This window comes from Oryzias latipes, chromosome 10, assembly GCF_053564925.1.
Source record: "Oryzias latipes strain Hd-rR chromosome 10, Olatipes_Hd-rR_3.1".
Taxonomy (NCBI): domain Eukaryota; kingdom Metazoa; phylum Chordata; class Actinopteri; order Beloniformes; family Adrianichthyidae; genus Oryzias; species Oryzias latipes.
Genome location: NC_136246.1, coordinates 31,469,308 through 31,491,447, shown reverse-complemented (window position 1 = coordinate 31,491,447; position 22,140 = coordinate 31,469,308). Strand labels below are relative to the sequence as shown.

At 43.4% G+C, this 22,140-nt stretch overlaps 2 protein-coding genes across 4 annotated transcripts; both read right to left on the bottom strand.

Moving 5' to 3' along the window:
- Nucleotides 1-1,202: 1,202 nt before the first annotated feature.
- On the bottom strand, nucleotides 1,203-6,132 carry spdl1 (spindle apparatus coiled-coil protein 1). 2 transcript variants are annotated; one of them, XM_004073596.5, is made up of 14 exons: nucleotides 5,996-6,132; nucleotides 5,194-5,355; nucleotides 4,913-5,089; nucleotides 4,327-4,521; nucleotides 4,021-4,170; nucleotides 3,841-3,939; nucleotides 3,659-3,769; nucleotides 3,429-3,569; nucleotides 3,236-3,342; nucleotides 2,840-2,960; nucleotides 1,948-2,014; nucleotides 1,695-1,871; nucleotides 1,555-1,624; nucleotides 1,203-1,478 (listed from the first exon to the last, which is right to left on the bottom strand). In XM_004073596.5, exons 2-14 carry the CDS (start codon nucleotides 5,353-5,355, stop codon nucleotides 1,334-1,336), a joined length of 1,722 nt encoding a protein of 573 aa, XP_004073644.1. In that variant the 5' UTR covers nucleotides 5,996-6,132; the 3' UTR covers nucleotides 1,203-1,333. The 2 variants fall into 2 exon arrangements, with proteins under 2 accessions (XP_004073644.1, XP_078810533.1); XM_078954407.1 differs by having other exon boundaries at nucleotides 5,923-6,002.
- A 56-nt stretch (nucleotides 6,133-6,188) lies between these two features.
- trappc11 (trafficking protein particle complex subunit 11) lies at nucleotides 6,189-22,024 on the bottom strand. 2 transcript variants are annotated; one of them, XM_004073595.5, is made up of 30 exons: nucleotides 21,673-22,024; nucleotides 20,870-21,095; nucleotides 20,575-20,744; nucleotides 17,970-18,040; nucleotides 17,773-17,887; nucleotides 17,593-17,692; nucleotides 17,449-17,522; nucleotides 16,157-16,253; nucleotides 15,475-15,608; nucleotides 14,601-14,742; nucleotides 14,323-14,416; nucleotides 13,819-13,898; nucleotides 13,509-13,587; nucleotides 13,373-13,427; nucleotides 13,148-13,293; nucleotides 13,001-13,062; nucleotides 12,414-12,546; nucleotides 12,187-12,317; nucleotides 10,420-10,545; nucleotides 10,151-10,344; nucleotides 9,919-10,067; nucleotides 8,897-9,018; nucleotides 8,691-8,810; nucleotides 8,543-8,608; nucleotides 8,194-8,350; nucleotides 8,007-8,118; nucleotides 7,839-7,930; nucleotides 7,574-7,707; nucleotides 7,000-7,167; nucleotides 6,189-6,929 (listed from the first exon to the last, which is right to left on the bottom strand). In XM_004073595.5, the coding sequence occupies exons 2-30, from the start codon at nucleotides 21,071-21,073 to the stop codon at nucleotides 6,885-6,887; spliced, it is 3,372 nt and encodes a 1,123-aa protein (XP_004073643.1). In that variant the 5' UTR covers nucleotides 21,074-21,095; nucleotides 21,673-22,024; the 3' UTR covers nucleotides 6,189-6,884. The 2 variants fall into 2 exon arrangements, with proteins under 2 accessions (XP_004073643.1, XP_011478846.1); XM_011480544.3 differs by lacking the exon at nucleotides 21,673-22,024 and adding an exon at nucleotides 21,593-21,672.
- Nucleotides 22,025-22,140: the final 116 nt, after the last annotated feature.

The following is a 22,140-nucleotide window of genomic DNA, read 5'->3' as shown; positions in this document are numbered from 1 at the left end:
TATCTACAGCACACACGTTGAGCACTGCCACCTGCTGGTGTGGCGTAATACTGCAGCTCCAACATATTTTTGTTGTTTTGTCTTTTTAAATTATGTAACTCAGTTAGAAATGTTCAGACAAAGATTTTTGTCCTCTGTCTTTAACCCCTGATCAGTACAAGACAGTTTATTTTATGTTTTTATTTTATGTTAAGTAAATAAACAAAGTACAACAAAATAACCAGCTTTAAACTGATCAAAACAGGTGATTATTCAAAAAGTTTGCGGCCTTAAATTAAAGAAACACCTAAATAGAATATCAGGAGATGGAATTTTTCACCCCACTGAATTATATAATCCATTTATTGTTTTTGGATAGCACATAAAATGACATGAAAGAACATGTTGAGGGGCAAAAAAGCATTTAGTCAGCCACCAATTGAAGATGTTCTCCCACTTCAAAGGATTGGAAGGGCCTGTAATTATCATATCAATTATCATAGGTATATCTCAATTAAGAGACGAAAAGTTCCAGTTTGTAGATGACCAAATACTTATTTTCCACCATAATTTACAAATAAATTCTTTAAAAATCAGACAATGTGATTTTCTGAATTATTTTTTCTCATTTTGCATCTCATGGTTGAAGTTTGCCTATGCTGAAAATTATAGGCCTCTCTCATCTTTCTAAGTGGGAGAACTTGCACAATTGGTGGCTGATTAAATACTTTTTACCCCTCTGTAACTTAGTCCTACAAAATATTTTAATTCTTATTGTTCCAGAGGGTTGTCAAGGACCACAGAGTTATTCCTATTGTCAGAATCACTTTCTGACTCTGAACTACCATCTTTCACTAAACCGTCTTTCAAAATAAAGTGAGAGGGCAATGGTGGCTATTCAGAACCACCTATGGTGCATGTTATTGGACCAAGAAAAAACAGAACTCTACATTTACTAAATACAATAAATTAAATGGGTAAAAATATTCTTTACATATCAATAAGAAAATTGATTTTTTAAAACTATGATTTTTCTTTTGTTCTTCAAAATTCCTTGAATATTTCATATTCCTCCATAGCAAGACTTCCATTTATCATGAAATCTAAAATAAACGTGTATTAAAAATCTCAATTAAGGAAAAAAAAATGATGTAAAAAAGAAACAAATTTCTAAAGATTAACTTAAGACATTCAGCCTAATTTAATGGAGGACAAACGCTGCGTTCAGGTTTAGTTGGAAATATTTTAATAGGATTAAGTACAACGAAGACATGAAACAAAAAGAAAAAAAAACAGCAATCTTGAATTTTTAAAGTGAGTCACAGCAGCGTTGGTTCACATCCATGCAACACTTCTACTGCTGAGCGCACTGGTTCTCCATGCTGCTGCTGGACGTGACGTGGATCGTCTCCACGGGTTTCCTCTTCCTCGCCACCGCTTTGTTCTGCGGGAGGTTCTCGTCCGGCTCCGTTTTGACTTTCAGGTCAGCCGGAGCAGAGCTGGAGAAACAACAGACGGTAATCAGCACGGTCTTCATCAGGGAACCAGGCGCTGAGCGGACGCACACACGCGGACCTGGGGTTCGGAGCCACAACACCGTCGTCTTCGCTGATCCTCACACACTTGGCGGGCCGCGGCTCCGGATCTGAAGAGGAGCGTGTCGGATGAGCATTCGTGATTCGTCTTCGTTTCCGCAGAGAGTGCAGCGTGCTCACCGTGTGTGGAGGTCTTCATCTCCGCAGGGCAGATGCTTGCCTCAGCATCTTCCTTCTTAATGTTTGACTCCACGGCAACCACCTGCTGGGCTTTGTCGCAGGAGCTCTCCTCAGGGGGGGGCAGGACGTCGACGGGAAGTTTCTCCTTCTTTCTCTTTTGGGGGTTCCTCTTCCCGTCTGTGAGGGGACAGGAGATTGCAGCAGTTCTGCGGAGGCGGGGCAGCAGAGGCTGAACCCCTGAGCGCTTTCTCACCGTTGGGCTCGTATTTGTGCTGAAGCTCCTCGATGCGCAGCTGCAGTTTGATCTTGTCACTTTGAGCCTGTCGACACAAAGAGGTGGAACCGAATTAAAACCCGTTTTAGTGTCAGAAAAAGCCCTGCGAACGGTTAGAGACAAAACCCGACAGAAACAGGGAAAAGAGCGGAGGGTTCCTTGTCAGACGATGGATGTGATGCAATTTCCTAAATGTATTCATGTAAAGTTGAGAGTTCTGGGTTAAAGGAGAACGCTCTAGAAAACTGCTCCAACAGCTGCTTTCAAAGATTTTCTAATGGGACTACCCGAGATTGTGTATGAAAATGACAAAAACAAACCGCGTATAAAGCCGGTTTTAAAGTGTCAAATTCTCACACGTTTAGATTCTGCTAAGACCAACTCTGATCAACTTCTGATGTTGATTTCAGCCAGAATATAAAATAAAAAAACATGTCGTTTTCAAGGACATAGCAACCGTCCTTTCCCTCCCCATTGCTGAGAGCTCTCTGTTTACACCCTCTCCCACTAGCCTACAGCCCCTCACACCCTGCAACATAAACAGTTTAGAGCCAGATTCCAGCTCAGACAAGGAAAATAAAGAGGTTTATGATCCATTTGATCCGAATGGAGCGAGTAGGGAGCTTGTGGCCCCGCCCAGCGCTTTTTCTACGTCACAAATACGATCTCTGCTCCTCATTCACAATAATTTCAACAAAGAGAAACTCAGAAATACAGTTTTAACCTTAATTATCTTTCGATATGTCCTCCATCATCAGGAAAATGCTACAAGAACGTGATTAAAAACACAGTTTTCCATCAGAGTGGGTCTTCAAAGCCAGCTGGTGGGACGGTGGCGGCGCCAGGAGCAGCGAGCTCTCTGAGGTTTCACCTGTTTGAGCAGCCGCTCCGATGTGAAGAGCTTCCTCTCCAGCTCCAGGGCCCTCTGGCTCTCTGACAGAGACTTCATCCTCTGCAAGGACAGCTCGTCCCCCAGGCGCTCTGCGTCCTTCCTGAAGGCACAAACGCAGGTGAGCACAGATCTGTCAGAGATTCTGTGATCCAGAAACAAAAGCCAGCAGACTCTGTCCTTTATGAGGAGCTGCTAAAAGGGAAGAGAAGCGTCTGGATTCGGGAGTGGAATCTTCCTCCAGAGGATGCTTCCCCTTTGTAATCTTTTTACTCTGATTACTTCAGGGATGAAGCTGCAGGATTGCTGCTGAAATATGGGGTGAAGAATTGAAGAAGAAGGGTGCTGCCGTGAGAAGACGAGAGGTGAAGGACTCACACAGTGTCGCTGAGCTTCATCTTCAGCAGGTCAGTGTAGTACGTTTCATCCCGACCGTCGCCTGCATCTGCTGGGGCGGGGTTCGAGGGCTGGGACTTCAGCAACATCTACACACACAAACGGGCTTTTTGATCCAAAACATCTTTGCAGAACAGTCTTTGTTTTTTCCGTCTGCAGTGCAGGTGGAGCTCACCTCCACCTTCTCCAGCCTCTGCAGTTTGGTCATCAGGTTGTGGATCTCGCTGTTTTTCTCCGACAGCATGGACTGCAGCCTCTCCAGCTGAGCCGGGTCGGCTCGCGATCCCTGCAGCTGCATCAGGGTTGCAATTTGGACCTGCAGAACCAAAGAACAGAACATGCACGTCTGTCAGGAGACGGCAGAGATGTGGACGGAGAAGCTGCAGCTCCTGCCCGCTCGCTCGCCTTCATGCGCTGCATCTGCTGTTTGCTGAAGGCGTGCAGCTTCTGCAGCGACTGGTGCTGGACCTTCATGCTGATGAGCTGCCTCTCCATCTCAGCTCTGCGATCCTCCAGCTGGAAAGCAACAAGCATTCATCACTTGTTGTCCCAGTTTTGCTTTGCGACAAAGCGATGCACGTCTTCACCTCGGCAAACAGAGAATTCCCTTTCCGGTTTGGATCCTGAGCCTCCCGAAGAGCCTGATCCAGCTGGACCTGCAGGTCCCGGTTCAGCTCACGACATTTCTGCGCAGAAGACGGCAAGCATGGGGAAGATTTCAGAAGAATTAGGGGGAAACTCCTAAAGTGTCAGAGTGGAATCTTCACCTCCAGAGCATTGAACCAGGAAACGGCTTCTTTTTCTCTTTCCTCCTTCTCTTCTGTGACCCGCTGCAGCTGCCGCTGCAGGGTGCAAACAGCCAGTTCCAGCTGCTGCTGCTGGTACCGAGACTCCTGAACGTCCTGCTCCAACTCTGCCTGCGGCACAAAAACACATCACTGCACTCCAGAACACACGATTCAGGAAAAAATAAATAAATAAATAAATCAGAACCTTTCATGAAAACCTAGATTTTTTAGCAAAGATTGGGTTAGTAGCTTCCAGCTTAAGCCACAAGTGCTGCCTCCCCTCACCTTCACGGTCTCCAGCTCCATCACCTTCAGCTGCACCTCCATCATCTCAGACGTCATGGAGCTCTGGGTCTGTTCGTTCAAAGCTCGAAGCTCCTCCATCTTGTTGTTGAGCGTCTCCGTCTGCACCTCCAGCTTGTGGATCAGCTGCTTTTCATTCAGCTGGGATTTATCCAGATCCGACTGCAACCTGAGCAGCTGAGGCGGCACAGAGAAGCACAACAGCAACCGCCGCGTCATCGCTGGCAAAGGCAGGATGGCGGTTGTGGAGACGAGTGTCCAACCGTCGCAACCATTCTGCTCTTATTACCCGTGACTCCACTGGCTCGGAGTCACAGGTTTCTAGTAACTCAAATTAAGGCGCATTTGCTTTATGCAGATTTATTAAACTAAGCCCTTCACTAGATTCTCAGGAGCCCCATGGAAAGCTGACAGTTCAGTTCATCATCTAAGAAACTTCAATAGACTTTAGTGTTGTTAATTGTCCAAGTGTAGTTTAAAGAAAAGCTTGTTATTCATTAGGTTTTTCCTATCAATGGCAAAAGAGTTTTATCAGGTTTCCACAGGCTCCAGCTGACAGATGTTGTACCTTGTTGTGCAGCTCGCTCTGTGCAGAGCTGTGGCTCCTTTCCAGATGTTGCTGTTGGTTTTGAAGCTGCTGTTTCTGCTGGTTCTTAGAGGACTCGTAGTCCGACTGAAGCGACTCCAGCATCCGGGTCTTCAGTTCTACCTCCCTCTGCAACGAGTACTTCTCCTGCTCAAGAGCCTGTCAAACCAACAAAAGCACATTTTCTTGTCAACCACGCACCCCCTTGCATTTGCTACAACCGCACTGAGAACATAAATGTTTATTTATGGATTCTATTTGACCTCGAGTGCGTTGGTCATCTCTATTCTCTGCTCTTCCAGCTTGCTTTGCAGCTCCATCTGCTGGTTAAGAAGATCCAAACCAGCTTGACCGGCTTTATGGACCAGCTCCTCCTTCTCCCGCAGCTGGATCTTCAACAGCTGGATTTCGTCCTCTGCTGCCATCTAAGACAAAACTTATGACGTTTGTTTACATTCTGATGGAGTGCACATTTCTGATCTATAAGATAAATCGCCAATATACCCAAATATTTGTAATTTAATGACAAATAATTAGTCTGCCAGTTGTCGTGTAATTCCGGGTTAGTACCGCTAGGGGGAGACATATATCTGTTTCAGAAACCTGTTTCCCCGTTTTTTTAAGCAGTCAAAAACAGGTTTAAAAATAAATGTATGGTAAGACTTAAGTGAAACGGCTAATTTGTTGCTAAAGCTTTGATTAGATTTCAACAAATCGGCGCCTTAAATGACACGAAGGACGGAACGCCACCGTTAACATTTCATTGTAGTTTTTCACTTTTACTTTAGTTCTGATATTCAAATATCGACGTATAGCTCAATTTAAAAAAATGTGTGAGGGATTATAGCTGTACATTTAAACATTTACAAGTAAAACGCTGTTTTTAAAACGCAAATGTATTCGAATGAACCACAGCAAAAAAGTTTACTTGACAGTTTTGAATATGCGACGCTAGCTACGGTTTAAAGATGAACGTTGAATCATTTTCTTACATTAAACCAGAGAAATTATATCTTTAAATTAAAGATTAATTGTGAGGAATTATATTTCAACCAAGTACTTTACCTTTTTCAAAAACGTCTCAAACCGCCACTGTTTAAATTCAGGTCCCAAGTTATCGCGATATCTTGCGTGAACGGACGTTGGTGAAGTCAATCACAGCACCCTCTGTCGTCTCGGCAGTGCAAATGCAGCCATTTTTGTAGTTGATATGTGTGCAGTAACCATGGTTTAAAAAAGTTTAATCACAAAATACTTAACTTATTTAGTTTATTTCTACTTTGTCCCAACAGTATATTTTTCTATGTAATTGCATCTTAAATACATTTACTTTTATACATTCCAATTTATGCGCAGCAAAAAAAAAGACAAAATCACGAGTTGGTTTCTTAAAATACTTTTGTTTTAGTAAAAATTCAAAGCATTAATTAATTTTCCAAATAGCACCATTATCCACATTCAAATGTGATACAGTGTTTCTGTGATTGGTGTGTTAAAAAACATGTTTAAATGTATTTTCTAACAATGAAATGACCCATAAATGCTGCGTGGTTTAACACTTTTTCACTTTTCCTTTTTTTTTTACGTGTGCTGATTCGGAGCCTGCAGGTAATGTGCAAAAATAAGACACGGCAAGTTTCCATAACTTCAGTATAATCGATCCTTCACAACATTCAATCCATGGAATTACACTCTAGGCAAACTTTCATGAAGCTCAAATCAGATTCATACATGATTTTCACAGCTAGCTGAGAATCATATCGTCTCTTTTACTCCCTGGAAAAGAAGGTCTTCAGGTGTTTGGTCAGCTGATGCTTTCATAGAGCGTTTTCACACCGTGATCCAAAACTAATAGTGTTTTAAAAATGACATTTCTGTGAAAACAAACCATCTCAAACAACAAAGACAGAGCTGCTTTGTTATTGTATTTACAGGGAATCGTTTTATTTTCTCCTCAAGCTGCAGCAATGGAGGCGTCCTCTGGCTGTCGACCCTGAGGCTGAAGACGGAGAAACACATTTAGGATTTGGACAAAAGCTTTGAATGTGAGCGCTTCTGCTGCGGGTTACCTTTACAAAGATCCGCTGTGGCAGGAAGCGTTTTAGTGCTTGTGTGTTGGAGCTCTGGCAGCGCGGCAGGTTGATGTTGAGCTGGGGTAGTGTTTGGTAGCCGGCCATGAGGGGGTAATAGTTATACAGCATTTGCTGTTCTGTGCCCGGGAGAATACGAAGACGCACCTGCACATCAACACGGCATCAAACCGGTTAATAAAGACGGTAAAAGAGCAGACGTTTCACCAAAACCTTTTCTGTAGAAGAGAATGAAGTCCCATTTCTTTTTCAGGATTTGTTGTTAAATGATCCAAAACAACAGTGATGATTATGTTTTGGTTACTAAGTTATTAACCAGGAAGTTGAGAGAAAAAACTTCCTGATTTTCTGTTATGTTTGGTTGATTCTCTTCTAAAGAAAGATATAAACGAGTAAATACATATTTGTATTTCCAAACATACAGTAAAAAGACAAACGTATAGCAACCATTTGAACATAATATGTGGACCAGTAAGAATGGTGGTTTGATATGTGAATCGCAGTCGAAGTAACGACTTACAGCCCTGAAAAATGGGTTCGGATCCGGCCGTACCTGTTTGAGTCCAGAGAACATGAAGGCGTCTGACGGTTCGACGGCCATCTCCACCTCCTGCACCAGAGATGTTCTGTTCTCGATGTGGTAACGGACTGGAAGAGACTCTCGGACTCGCCCGAACGACGGCAAGTCTGCTCTCAAACCAAAGCAGGAGGAAAAACGTGACAGCATTTTTTGTCAACAACACCGTTACTACACTCAAGGCAAAATATGTTGGAAAACAATGATGAAATCCCTACTTTGAGTCCAGGTCAACACCAACCTGCATAAATGTAGACGGGAACCGACTCCAGAATGATGTGAGGTAGAGTGACGGTCGTTTGGATGAGCGGACCGTCTGGATTGGAAGACTGCCTGTTTGGCAGAGAAAAAACCTCTGAAGATTCCTTAAAAACAACCTGTTCAAGCACGATAGTGGGCGTGAGCTTACCTCCTCCACGAGATGAGGTACTGTCCTGTGGCCACCGTGTTGTTGTCGTTGGTCCCCGGCGGACATCGCAGACAGAAGCACTCGGTGGCACACTCGGCCGTCTGCAGAACAACTGAGCACAGACATGGTGGTTCAACCAGAGGGCCGCTGCCTGGGGCAGATTTCACAGCAGAGGAGACTGCGGAACCTTCTTGAAGCTGCGACTGGAGCTGGGGCGTGTTGCTGGTCAGCGTGAGCAGCTGCAGAGACGAGGAGGCCAGCAGGAGAGGCCACGGAGACGACGAAACCACGTCCGTCAACAGCAGGAAGGGGATGTCCACTGCAACCCGGTCCAGCGGCTCAAACTGCAGAAGATCCCAGAATTCAAAGGGATTTGAAAAACTCCCGTTTGGACCAACAACCTCAACATGTTCCTGCTGATTTTTCACTACCAAACAGAATGTTTGAAATGCTGGCGTGGAAAAAAAAACCATCTCTAGAACAAGCAAAGGATGTGATCATAGTGTTTATAAAAGCAAAAACCATCAGCAACACACCTTTGTGGACACAAACTTGACAGATACGTCAAATGGAACCAGCGTGTCTATAGTGACCGTCTCATCCTGAACAGAAAACAGAAAAACCGAAGATCAATAATCCGTCAAAGACTGAAGGACTAAATCAAGAGGTGACCAGGTTCTCCACCTTGTGACATTTGCAGATAATCTGCCGTCCTTCCACTGCTGTTTCAACGCTGTAGGCCACGTGGAACAAGAAGACCCGGGGTCCAGTTGACCCACACCTGAAGTATATACATTTCTCCAGCTGGACACAGAAAGGAAAACCCTCAGCGGTTGTGAGGAGGACTGCGCTGGCAGCCGTGCAGCGTGTTCTGGTCTGCTTTTGTGTACCGTTCCGCCGGGTTGCAGGTCCCCCAGAGGCACATCGGGAAGCAGAGACGCAGCAGAATCGTCACAAACCTTGAAGGCGTCGAGGGTCACGTGGGTGGTCTGGCTGAGGTTAGCGTCCTGTCCTGGAGAAGGCAGGTGTGAAAGGACCATGAGGGGATTTGAAATGTCCACATCCCGTAAAGAAATGTCTCCCGTGTACCGGTACCACGGATCGGTACACGGGGACCATCCGGTACTTTCTTAAAGCAGCTGCTCCTGCCGCTGAACTGAAACCCTCAAGCTAGCAGAGTTAACAGAAAACAAAGTTCCTTTTGGCAGAAAAGAGCCAGAGCGGAAACAGAAGAAGAGCCTTGGACTTCAAAATAAAAGAAATCTGCATTTAACAGATAAAAACCAGGAGTCTTTACTCTTAAATATGGATTTATTCTGACAAATGTTCCTACAGACCATGATAATAATGTATAATATTCAGGGACCAGCTGTTTGGGGTTTCGTGGATGCTGCTAATAAAGTTGTTCATACGGCGGATTCACATTTATGATTATATTTGGAAAATACCTGTTTTAGGTATTTTATAAAACAATTAACAATTAATTTATCTTTTAGAAATTAAAAGTCAGGTGAGACTAACGATTTTTTTAGCTTCCACTTTGACAGTTATGGGTTAAGGGTAAATTTTTATCACATTTAAATAGTTCCAACACAAAATCTAGAGTGCAAATAAAGTTGAAAGCAGCTGCAGATATTTAACAGAGGACGAAAATAAACTTCACCCTGAAAGGTTAAGAGAAACTGGAAGCTAAAGAGAAGTAAAAAGATAATATTGGATAAGCCCTTTTAGCCTCATAAACCCAGTCCATGAAAATATTGTCCGACATTGAGCCGCTGGAGAAGAAGAAAGAACTACAAGAAACAGCGACTGGTGTGTTTAGGTTGGAAGCTTCTGTTGCTGGAAGCCGGTTTGTTTTGTGTGATCACAGAATCCACGGACGATCAGGGATTCTTGTGCCGTTTGTCTTTACCTGGCTTCAGACCCGTTGTCAGCTGCACATCTCTGGCCACGGCGTCCTCCTGTGATTGGACGGCGAGGCGGATGCAGTACATCTCGTTGGTGAGGATGGGAGGCTGGTGGCTCAGAACCACGGAGATCTTTGGGACTCTGGAGATGATCCTGCACAGAAACAAAAGCAGTGCAGGGATGAAACCAAGTGCTTCCTGCCGCTGGATTGTTCCGGTTCCTAACGAGTCGCCTACATGGTGCTGTTCTGCAGAGTGATGCCGTCCCAGTCGAGCTCCGGATGCGCCTCGTTGCCGCGCGCCCAGCGCCGCGAGGACCTGCTGGACTGCAGGGCTTCGTGAGCGGAGGCGGCGTCTCCCCCTGCCCCCCTCCAGCTCAGGAACACGCAGCGGCCGTTGTCACTGCCCATCATCAGCTCGATGCCCGTTATCTGCATCATCGACATCGGTTAACCGCCGCTCTCCAGCTCTAAGTTTCCCCGTCACGCACACAGACCGCGGCTTACCTCAATCTTCTTCCCAACATCCTCCGTCTTTGCCACAAAGCTAAAACGGTAGCGTTTGGGTTTCCCCGGCAACAGCGTCATGTCCTCCTGACCGGATGATTCAGCCACACACCACTGGTTGTACTCCTGCAAGAACAAAAACAATCGTTTTGACATCAAGCTGACGGACGAAAGATTCTTTCAAAATTTCTAATTATTACAGATGAATCTCCATCACAGACAGTTCAACCACCATCCTCATCGAACCGCGACATCTCAGCCGGTTTTCCTCAAGGGGAAAAAAACCCTCACTTTTGATCAAAGACCTAAACCCTTTTGACTTCCTGTTTAAATAAAGGTGTGAGGAACAAAGGAGTAATGGAAGGGGCGATGGTGATGTTCTTGACAGAAATGGGGATGATCCTGTTTGAGCGCCACAATAAAACTTCTTTTAAAAGCATTTAGAGAAGATAAACGTTCAAGTTCATTCTTTGCTTCTTAAGTTTGTTTCTGCAGTTTAGGAGCCAATGCAGTAAAAAAAAAATAACAACAAAATCTAACAACATCACTTAAAAAAACCACCAGCTTTTGGAGCAAAGTTTGCCGTATTCACATTTGATTTTAACTCGTCTTAAACCTGTTAAACAACATTAAAACGAGCAGCATCAGAAGGACACTTTGTTTCAAATCTAAAGGAAAAAGAATTCAAATAAACACATGAGCTGCCACCTTTACAGCATATACAACAAGACATTTGTAACGTGTCTGTGTTTGTCTGTAAAGGTAATAAAAAATATCACTTTTTTTAATAACCTTCTTATTTTACTTACCAAAAAGCTGGCATTTTGAGGTAACCCTAATCTACCTTAACAGAACACAAGACTTTATGACTTCAAATGCATAAGAATGTGTAAAACTTTCTCCACGTTTCTCTACACAACCAGGCTTTAGCAGCTCCTGGGTTGCTGTCCGTGGTGCTGAAATGAGGGGAGCAGACCACCTGCTTCATTGATGATGTGTTTATCAATTAAAACTCATCAATAACTGTATGGTCAAACAATCTGTCTGCATAGATGAGCTCCTTTTTCAATTTTTTTTTGCAACAGCAAGGTGTAAAAGCATTGCTGGTGTGGTAGAAATACAAAATTAAAAACAAAACCCCCCAAACTATCTAAACTATGCTAAACTTTATAATTTCTTTATAATCTACTCTATAATTTTTTAACATTTATATAATCAGCCTTAAAATGATCAGTTTTTCAGACAGATGCCATCATACGGGCATCCTTTTGGCCCTGCAGTGTGCTCTGGTACCCCTGGTTAGAAAGCACAGACGTAAAAATAAAATCCTATAATAAGATCCTCCCACCCCTTCTTTATATGATATTTCAGAAGGATGTCGTTTCATTCTGTGGGTTAAGGAAGGGTGTATTTCTATGATTGTTGGGTTCTTTTTTTGTTTATAAAAAATATCTTTCTGCTCTTTTGGTTTTAGGATGTAATCATACAGGAAGAATTCAGTGGAAACAAGGCAGCTGCAATCCTGTCACTGTTAGTTTTGACGTGTTTAAACCAATAAAATGTGCTTCTCAATCCAGTTTCATGCACAACTGTCACTGTGCAAAATGTGCACCGTAAATGTTAAACCGATAATGAACAGAAACACCCGAAGGATCTGCGATTAAACATCAAAAATTCAGCTTTTGTGACAGCAAAGTTACGTTTATGAAACTAAAACGGACGAATCGGTTTAAACCTGGACGCCCCGGTTTGTTGTCTGGACTTTACCTGGTTGCTCAGGCTGACTGACAGCTTGTTGAAGGACACGGGATGAGGACAGTCGGCCCGGACAAAGACCTGCAGCTGGATGGGCTGGTCCACATGGAAACTGGGAGACTGGAATTTAGCCTTACATTGGACTGATGGAGGAGAACATCAAAAATGAAAACAAACACATTTGGGATTTTTAAATCATCGTGAAAAGGTTATCCTTTAAGGTTGGAGAGTTTCCTGACTGAATGGGATGTAGTCCTGAACTTCTATCGTCATCTCATTGGACCCAGCCAGAGCCATGCGGTCGGTCCACAGCGACCTGGCAGCGCCGACAGAAGACGGGTCACAGTCCGGCTCGGGTTCAGGCACGTCGTTCTGAAAACGACATAACCAAAAATAATAATAATAATAATGGATTGGATTTATCTGCGCTTTTCATGACACTCAAAGCGCTTACATTGTGTCCATTATTCATTCACTCCTCATTCATACTTGGTGACGGTAAGCTATGGTTGTAGCCACAGCTGCCCTGGGGCAGACTGACAGAGGCGTGGCTGCCATTTCGCGCCTACGGCCCCTCTGACCATCACCGGGAACATTCATGTACATTCACACACCAGTGGAGCCACACTGAAGGCAAGGAGGGTGAAGTGTCTTGCCCAAGGACACAACGACATTTTGGCTGGTGGGAGCGGGGATCGAACCGCCAACCCTTCGGTCATTGGACGACCCGCTCAATCACCTGAGCTACTGTTGCCCCTAAAACACACATGGAGGAATCCTGATCCTGATGAAGACTTTGTTTTGGCCGTAAATGTGTTTTGCTCACCATCAAAACTTTGAGGAGGTTCTTCTCAATCCTCGACTTTTGCTCCTCCTTCAAATCAGAGGCTGCGACACAAACGTTCACAAAATGAAGCGCTCCTGTTGTCGTGTGCGCGTCGGACGGCAGGAGTGTTGAGAACGGATGACTGACCTCTGCCCAGCAGCTCCATGCAGTAGAGGATGTAGTCCTTCACGCTGGCCATCAGATAAGCGCAGCGCAGAGCGGTGCTCAGGATGTCGGTCAGCAGAGCGCACCATCGCTCCGTGCGATAATCACACATCACATAGTCCAGCAGCCTGGTAACAGCACACACAGTTCATCGGCTTTCACCCGACTCCGGCATGACGGGTTCAACTTGAGCTGCGCTGGACTTACTTAAAGGCTTTGGTGTAATCTTTTGCATGATAGTATTCCTCTCCCATCTGCACCACTGTGACGACAACAGACAGCACAAAAAAAATGTTAAAAACATTTTTTTAATAACAGGAAACCTGAAAGTGTTTCTACGTACTCAGGTGACTCTTCATTCGAGGGCACTTGTACTTCTTGAATTGGGCCACAGCGTTACCGAGGAGCGCTATAATCAGCTCCTGACAGTGAAACACAGAGAGGGAAGCAGCTTTTACGGCATAAAATTACATTTATTCTTTATTGATCTGTAGCCTTTGCTGTCTGGCAACTGAAAATGAACAATGTGGCAAAATATTCCCAGAATAATCAGAAAATAATGGCTTCAATATGGCCAAAAAGGCCAATTATTTTATTATTTGTCCTAAATAAAACAAGGAAAAGCAATAAGTGCACTTGAATTAGGCACTTACAGAATGCGGTACATCTCTCTCCTTGATTTGCAGAGCGAGAATTCCCACCTTCTCCTTCTCTGCGTCCTGTGGGTCGATACCTGGAGAGAGAGTAAAGGCCACATGTCCATGAAGCTCCCTCCCCTCTAGGGATGAGTACCAAAACTCAGTACGGTACCGTTATACACAGAACTACCGGCACCAGATAAAAACGCAGATTTCTGTGTTTCACTTTTGGACAAGTCTATTCAGCGTCGCTGTGTAATTCTAGCCAAACGTTTGACCTTTCCAGGGATTGTGGTAGGTTTATGCTTTTGTGGCTTTCCTGCTGCTCAGAACGTTTCACAAATCAGAAACTGTGTTTAATGTGTTTTTTACTATCTAAATCATAATATAACCCAGGTTTGAGCAGTCCAGGTCCTGTGGTTTTTGAACTGGAGCGTAGTAAGCGAGTGAAGGTTTGTACTTCCCAGCAAAAGATTTGACTTTATGGATCATTCTGCATGAGAAAATGCTCGCTCGTACTCTGATGTCCTTGTCTCCAGGGCCGCTGGCCGTAGAAGTCCAGCCCTCCGCTCTGGGTGTCCAGTGGGTCGGGAGAAGGATAACTTGCTCCAGCCTTTAAGGATCAAGCAGTTTAACTAATGGAGATATGATCTTAAAATGAATTTCACATGTGAAAAGTGTTGCGACATCTCCGTACAAAATCTACATTCTAAGGCTGAATTTATGATGCGTTTGCAGCTCATTTATAATATGATCGTGACACAGGAAGTGCTTGTTTTTGTGGGTAAACGCGTCACCTGACAGAGCTGGTGAGCCAGCTGCTTCCTGTCCTGAGTGTAACAGGCAGCCTGCTGGTAGTAGAAACCAGGGTTCTGGGTCTGGATGGCTGTCAGACCCAGCTTTATGGCCTCGTCGAACAGCTCACCAAACGACTGGAACCTGGTGGGAAATAAAGTGCAGGAGTCGGTCAAGATCTCAGAAATCCTTAGAAGAGAGTAGATGTAAAGGAAAACACTGAACAAAAACGCTCAGAAAACGATCTTGAAGCCAAAATTCTGATTTTTTTTAAAATTGCTAATACTGTTTGACAGTAAAACTCCACGACAGAGCATAAGAAAAACTCATCGAATTTCAATTTTTGAATGTTTTCTTGTGTTTTTACTCAATTTTTTCTATGTGCAAGTGTTGCTCAATGCTAGCATCTGGCTGCTATTGAATTAAAGATGCCATCCATCCGTCTGGTTCAACAGTAATCTGATGCTTTCTCCAAAATGATGCATCCAATTAACAAGTGAAACTAAATCTTGCACACTAATATTTAATGATTCCCGCCGCTAAAAAATTGCACAACCGTTTTACTTTGATCACTTCAAAATAACCCTTTAACACGGTTAACACACAGTCTATTGGAACTCTTCGACCGTTTATGCGATGAAGGTGAATCGGCTGATTCTGACGCTGAAGAATAAAGTGGCTTTTCATGTCAGCTTTGCACTGATCTGCAACACATTACTAACACAGTGGTGGTGTTAAGTGTTGAACATCGGTGCTCTCCTCTGCTTCAGAATGGCGTTCATTGCATGAACGGTTGAAGAGTTGCGGTGGTTGAAAGAACACTGTGGAGTTAAAGCGCAGACTTTCCCCACTGTGTAGCCAGTGTTTTCTTCTTACTGTTTGGACATCCAGGCAGAGTGCTCGAAGGCCAGCTCGGCACAGCCGATCTTCTTCTTGCACTGGTCCATGTGTTTCCTGAACTGAGCTATAGCATCCAGAGGAGTGTTGTGCTGGAAACACAGGCGGCAGATCTGCAACACAAACACAGAGGGGGAAAGGAAATGGGGTCAGACTGGTGAAGCCTTCATCACTGACTGTATATGGGAACTGGACTGAGTGACCCCCTGGGCCCAGGCGTTCTCTAAACAGGAAGTACCCGCTGGCTCCATGAAGCCAAAATCTTGTGACAGCTATTTCTCCGTCATTCTATTGGTCAGAATAACAATTCTTGCTCTGATCATTTTTTTTTACATTATCCTTGATAATCACCATTTTTTTTTATTTGATTTTTTTTTCTGTAGCTCAAATTTTTCAAATCATAAACAGGCCAATCAGTAGGCGGAGCCTGCTGATCCCTTCGGCCAGTATTCGAAGAGTTAGAATGATTTGGTGTTGCCCACTTTCAAGTGGAAGGGGTGTTGACTTCCAACAATCTCACTCCTGATTGGAGATGGTGGTCGCCATAGAAACTAACCCCTAACCCTAACCCTTAACCCCTAACCCTAAAGATACACTTATCCCATAGGGCTAAAGTTGCCCTTTTTCTTTTAAACCAATGCCAACCCCGCAGACGATTTACCTTATAGTTGATGAATCCAGCCATGGTTTTGATCTCCAGCATGTTGGTCTCATGCGCCCTGAGCTCATGAACCAGACTGTACGCCGTTCTGTAGTATCTGCAGCCACAACAGTTACAGAAGTCAATCACAAAGTGGCAAAGACTTGGTGAGGATGAACATTAACTCCCAGCTATGTTATGCTGTGAATTTTATTTTTGAGATTTGACTGTTTTGGGGTTTTTATGAGAACCTGAAATGAAAACGCCTTCCTTGTGTCTTCTCAGTGCTGCTTTTCCAGTCTTGAACCGTCTTTTTAAATGAGCAACTTTGGCTTCAGAACAAATATATATATATATTTTTTTTTATTACTGCCATATGACACCACGTTAAACTAAAAATTAAAACAGTTGGAATAACCTCAAAAACAGCATCAGAGGTCTGGTTTCACTTTGGTTTAAAGTTCCACTCCGATCATCTTCTGATCTATTTTCAAAGCGTTTCCAGTGGTCTTTTAATTAGGATTATGCTATTTTTAGCCAAGAACTGTTGATTTCTAGAATATATTTTCAGCATAGCGGCAGGAGTTCATTAGAAATTCGCCACCGAGTTGTGGGCGGGACCACTGGCTCGGAGCCATCCCGCCCCCCATCCACTCCCCGTTCCTGAGCTTGTGGCCCGCCTGGCATATTTTCTACGCAACAAACCAAACTTCCAAACTGCATTTTTTTGGTCTGTTCCTGATTCGCTAAAATTTCATTTGGAAAAAAAAAAAGAAGAAGCTATTTTAAGATGAATTTTCCTTCTAAATGTCCTCCATCATGAGAAAAATGCCACAAGAACCTGTTAAAAACATCAAAAACAGCATTTTCATTTGTTGTGGGTCAATTAGTTTAAATAAACCGGAGCCTGTAAATGAAACAAAATGAACCGTCAGTGAAACTAACGTAATTTAGAAAAGCATTAATAAGGAGATTATGAGGATTGTGGTTTAGTGGTAGAGTGTCCGCCCCGGGACTGGTAGGTTTTGGGTTCTAATCCCAAAACCTCTCTGGTTAAAGAGCTGGATTAGACAGAAGAAATTTCACTGACAGCTAGACAGACTTCTGTGACCTATGATCCAGAATCCAGATCAGATGTGGATGTTACTACATATGTGAAGGAGTTAAGCCGTAGAAAGATTCTTTATATGACACAAACAGCAGCGAATAAACAGCTGTGTGAATGGACGGATTCAGTGGCTGCATGTCGTGACTGAAAGCGTGTGACAGTTGTTGTTCTCCACGTCCACACAGATCCCTCGGCTCACACTCACTTCAGAGCATTCTGGGTGTCCTGCTTGAGCTCGCTGAAGAAGGCGATTTTAAACTGGTGCCTGACAAACAGGAGCTGGAACAGACAAAGCGGTTGGTTTCGGTAGAAGTTCAGGTGAAATTATTTTTCGGTCAACAGTTCACACCTGGTGCGTTGTTTTGTTGAGGAACTCCTTGTGTGACTTTACCCGACGGATCTCTGTGTAGTAGTACGTCTGAGCGTGCTCATAGAAGGCATTTTCCAACCTTCATCATCAAAAGGCAGCGTCAGGTCATGTTTCTGCATTTATCTATCAAACCAAGACCCTTTCGGTTGGGACAGGTACCTGATAATGTAGCCCACTAAATGGTCGGTGTGCGGCAGAACGAAGAGGCTCTTGCCGGACAAATCACAGGCGGTGCACAGAGCTTGTGCTCTCTCTGATGCTACCAGGTCCTCACCTGCACAAAACAAATCAGGATAAACATTTGGCTTCACCTTAAAAGCCATAGAAAACACTGTGAAATGATATCCAGGCCTTACCTGGAGGTAAAGGAGTTTTCTTTTGGATTAAAACCACGGCCACCTTGGCGTTCCGGCCCTGCAGACTGGTCCTACAGGCAAACAAAAGCCATCAACTCCACGTTTAACTTCAATTGTTTGGTTGGTGATGTTCTTGGCTGCACACTGCTAAGCAGTGAGTGCAACAACAGTTCACTAATGCACCATTTAAACCAAATTGTAAAGGTCATATGTCACAAAAATGACAGCCGCTGTTTCCCTCTGGGATCTGAGCATCCCTCCACACCCCAACCCTATGAAAGTCTGCTGCATTGAAGTCTTCACTGGGGTTTTACAGTTAAAGCCGAATTATTTTACAATGATTCATGCCAATGTTTAGCTATTAGCGCAGACATTTCATTGTGTATTGCTACAACTAATAATACAAAAGTTTAAAACAAAAAGAGTAAATTAGACAGATTAAAAACCAATGCAACTAAGTCAGAATACTGGTTTGTCGTCACATCTACTTGAGTGAAAGTACTCTAATGAGGACAATTTTTATTAAACTACAGTGTTGCCTTACTCTACCGTGGTTCACCGTTTTTGCTATTATTTAGTGCAATTTTGCATGGTTTTAGTTTTATATTTTATTTACAGTGCAGTGGGTTCTGCATCCTGATTGGCTGTAGACCGAAGGTGTCCAAACATTTTGCAAAGAGGGTCAAATTTAGTGTGTGAGGGCCGATCGACCATTCAGCCCGTTTTGTGTGAGCTCGTATAACATGAAATCTAAATGAACTATTTAGGGGTTTTTTTTAACAAAGGGATACTTTTCATTTCTTCCCATAGAGCAGAATAGATCTGAATTCATTTTTACCAAAAATGCAGTTTTTAATTTGTGAGCCAGAAGTAAAATAAAGAAAAAAGTCTGTCTGGAAAACAAAAAGTCAATGTAAAATCTGGGCTCATGTGATAAGTTACACATTATCGACTGAAGCTCACGGTCAACTTTTACATTTAAAGCATGTGGACAAGTGAGTAACACAAAAAAGTGATCCCATTTTGACCGCAGAAAAAAACAAATCTGTTTTTCTTGTTTGGCCCTTAAGATCTAGCAACCACAGGTTGTTGCCACATGTTTACAACGACTTATTACATACTGTATTTTCCGGACTATAAGTCGCTCCGGAGTACAAGTCACACCCCTTGCCAAACTATGAAAAAAAGGGCGACTTATAGTCCGGAAAATACTGTAATTTGGCCAAACACATCCAAGAACTGCAAATCTTACAAAGTCCTGGGGGCCAGATATGATTGATTCTATGGTAGGAGCCTGCGGGCCGGTAGAAACTTGAATGCGGGCTGCGTTTGGCCCACGGGCCAGACTTTGTACATACGTTTTAGACCACTGTCAATCAACCTCCTCCACGCCATGTCTCCTGTACAGAATGCATGCAGCTCTTCAAATTTTACAATCCTGGACTTATTTTTCTATGAAGGTTTGACCTCTGAGAGTTTAAAGAAGAGAGAAAAGTGTGAAAATGTTCAAGTCTGTGGATAAAGCGTGTAGTGAGTAAAGCTAAAAGTATTTTGGTTGTGCGTTGGTCTGAGGGGGAAATGGTTTTTGCACTCCTGTCGTTTTTGCGTTGGACTGGCGTCTTGGAACGGTTGATGCCTTCTGCGGACGAAACGCCGTTTTCTTCACAGCAGAAAGATTCTCGGATTCGTCCATCATTGCAAGTAAAACTAATATTTCTTTAGGTCAACAGGACATATTATTTAACTTGGTGACAGCAATCGAAAACCATTTGTCATTGTACTTGTGCAATGACAATAAAGCTAATTTATTCTACCACAGCCTCATAGTTACAGATATTTTACATGTTAGGTTCCCAAGATAGCGCCACCCACAGGACAAACAATACAGTTCTTCTCCAACACATACAGTGCAGTGAAGAACACAACTGTTATCAAATGATTTAGTAAATGTGACATTTTATGTCCCCCTTCATCTCAGATGCTTGATTAGTGTTTCTTCACAAAAGAATCTTTGTGATTTTGCTTAAACTGGACATTTGTGCGTGTAAATTTATTAAATCTTTATGAGAGGCAAGACATTTTTTTAATGTATATTTATTACTATCAATCCTGTTTTAACAAATGAATATTATGATTAAGTGAAGCACATTTTCATTTATGACTTTTAATAAATGTATATTTTTTAATTTAAAATGTTTTTTTTTTTTTCATACATAAAGTCACATTAAAAGGACGTCCAGATAAAAAAATCAAACGTTTCCACAGACGCACGTGCTTATGTACGTCTTAGCGGGACACCAGCCTTTGCTGCTGTTCCTTCTTGGTGTCAGTTTGGTCTCTGAATGCCCTTAGGTGAGTTGTGGTGTCATGAATGCAGCCCTGCACCCCACTGGAACTTTCACACCTTTGTGCCACCTAATCTATAGCTTCACAACCAAAACCTCAGTGCAGTCTCCTCAGCGCCTTTACGGTTAAAGTTTGGCTAGACTTAATGTCATTATTGAGGTTATAGCTGATGCAAAGGCATGTCGGTTTGATTAAAACTGCAACGCAACACCCCCGTTGACAGCTTTGGGTTAAATGTAGTTTTGTCGCCATCACCTACCTGACAATTTCCACTTTCGTCGCACATTCAGACTGTTTTTCCTTCCACTGCGGGTCATCCCAGTCCAGTTCGTAAAACAAAACTACCAGAGCAGGAACCAGGTTCAGATGCTTGTTCATCCAGCCTGTTTTTAGGATGCCTTTGGGGATGTACCACTCGTAAGATGTCCGCTAATTAAGAAGAAAAACAAAAATCATTTACCTTCCTAAATGAATTCCTTTCTTTAAATCTCAGTAGGATTGTTAATCCCTGAGAAAAGTAATATTTTTAAATGAACTTTGCACAGATTCGTCACCTTGGTGCGACATTTGGGATACTCGTGGTCTCCTGCGAGCACTTTGAAAGAGATGGGGACTCTGTCAGCTCGACGGTTGGCACAGAAAGCGTCCCAGATGGCCCGATGCACAGCATTGTACACAACATCCAGACCAGTCAGAGCCACAAAAGCCATGGGCCGGCAGCAAAGCTCCGGGGGAAGGTCCCACTGGGAACCAGCCATCCTTATGCTTTAACAGACACACCTGCACAAAACAAACACGATCTCTCTATAATGGAGCCCCTGCAGAGGAAGCTTAAACATGTCGTTTAGTCAATGAAGCAGAAAATAACACATACTTTTCATTTATGAAACCTTAATGAGTATTTTGCAAGAAAAATACCGACTAAATAACATGCACCTATGCAAGAAAAACTGAAAATAAATAAATAAACAGACGTAAATATTATCCAGCAGCAGGTCACAAGACTTGGACTTGGTTAGCAGTCACTTAGCTTCTTAGCTTCTTAGCTTTGACACTTGTTTACATCTACCGGTGTTGAGCTGAACTTAGCAGCTCCCATCGAGGCTTCACGGAGCGCAGGGATTATCTGCTGCTGAGAAACATCCTCCACAACACGGACCGAGTAGCTGTCATTGAATATTTTTGAACCACCATCCGGCCAATATTATAAAACACAAACGCAGAGACGAAAGCGGAACTAAGCAAACAGGATAACGCTAGCAGAAGGCGATGCTAACCGTTTAGCTCAACGGAAAGGCGACTCAAAATTGCATGTCTGTGAGAGAGAACATCATGGACGCGTTCCTGGGGAGCTTACCTCAGTTGCATTGCTAGGTGAATTCGTGAAAGCAGTGCAGCAGCAGCAAGGCTCAGCTAATGGGCTAGCTGTCAGCGGCTCAGGAGTGACAAGCTGGCTAGTAGTAGTGGGCGAGGCTGAACATTTCCTTGGCGAGTATTTAGTTCTAGTTTCCGGCCGCCCAACTTCACAAAAGCTAGATTCTAACTCTATTTACCATTAGAACGCTAAACATTGCTCTGACATTATCTGTGAATCAAAAACTGACAGCGGATTTAGCTGCGGTTGCTGACGAGACCAGAAAGTCTCCAGCTAGTTAGCTTGTTCTGGGAAACTTGAACTGCACATCCGGCTTGGTTTTTCAAAATAAAACGAAGAGCCCTTGTATTTTCCTGCAGAAAAGAAAAGCAACATGGAAAAGGAGTAAAAGGAAAATAAAGTGCACAAACACCAAGTAATGAATGCAAATGTAAGTTTTTTTTTATATGG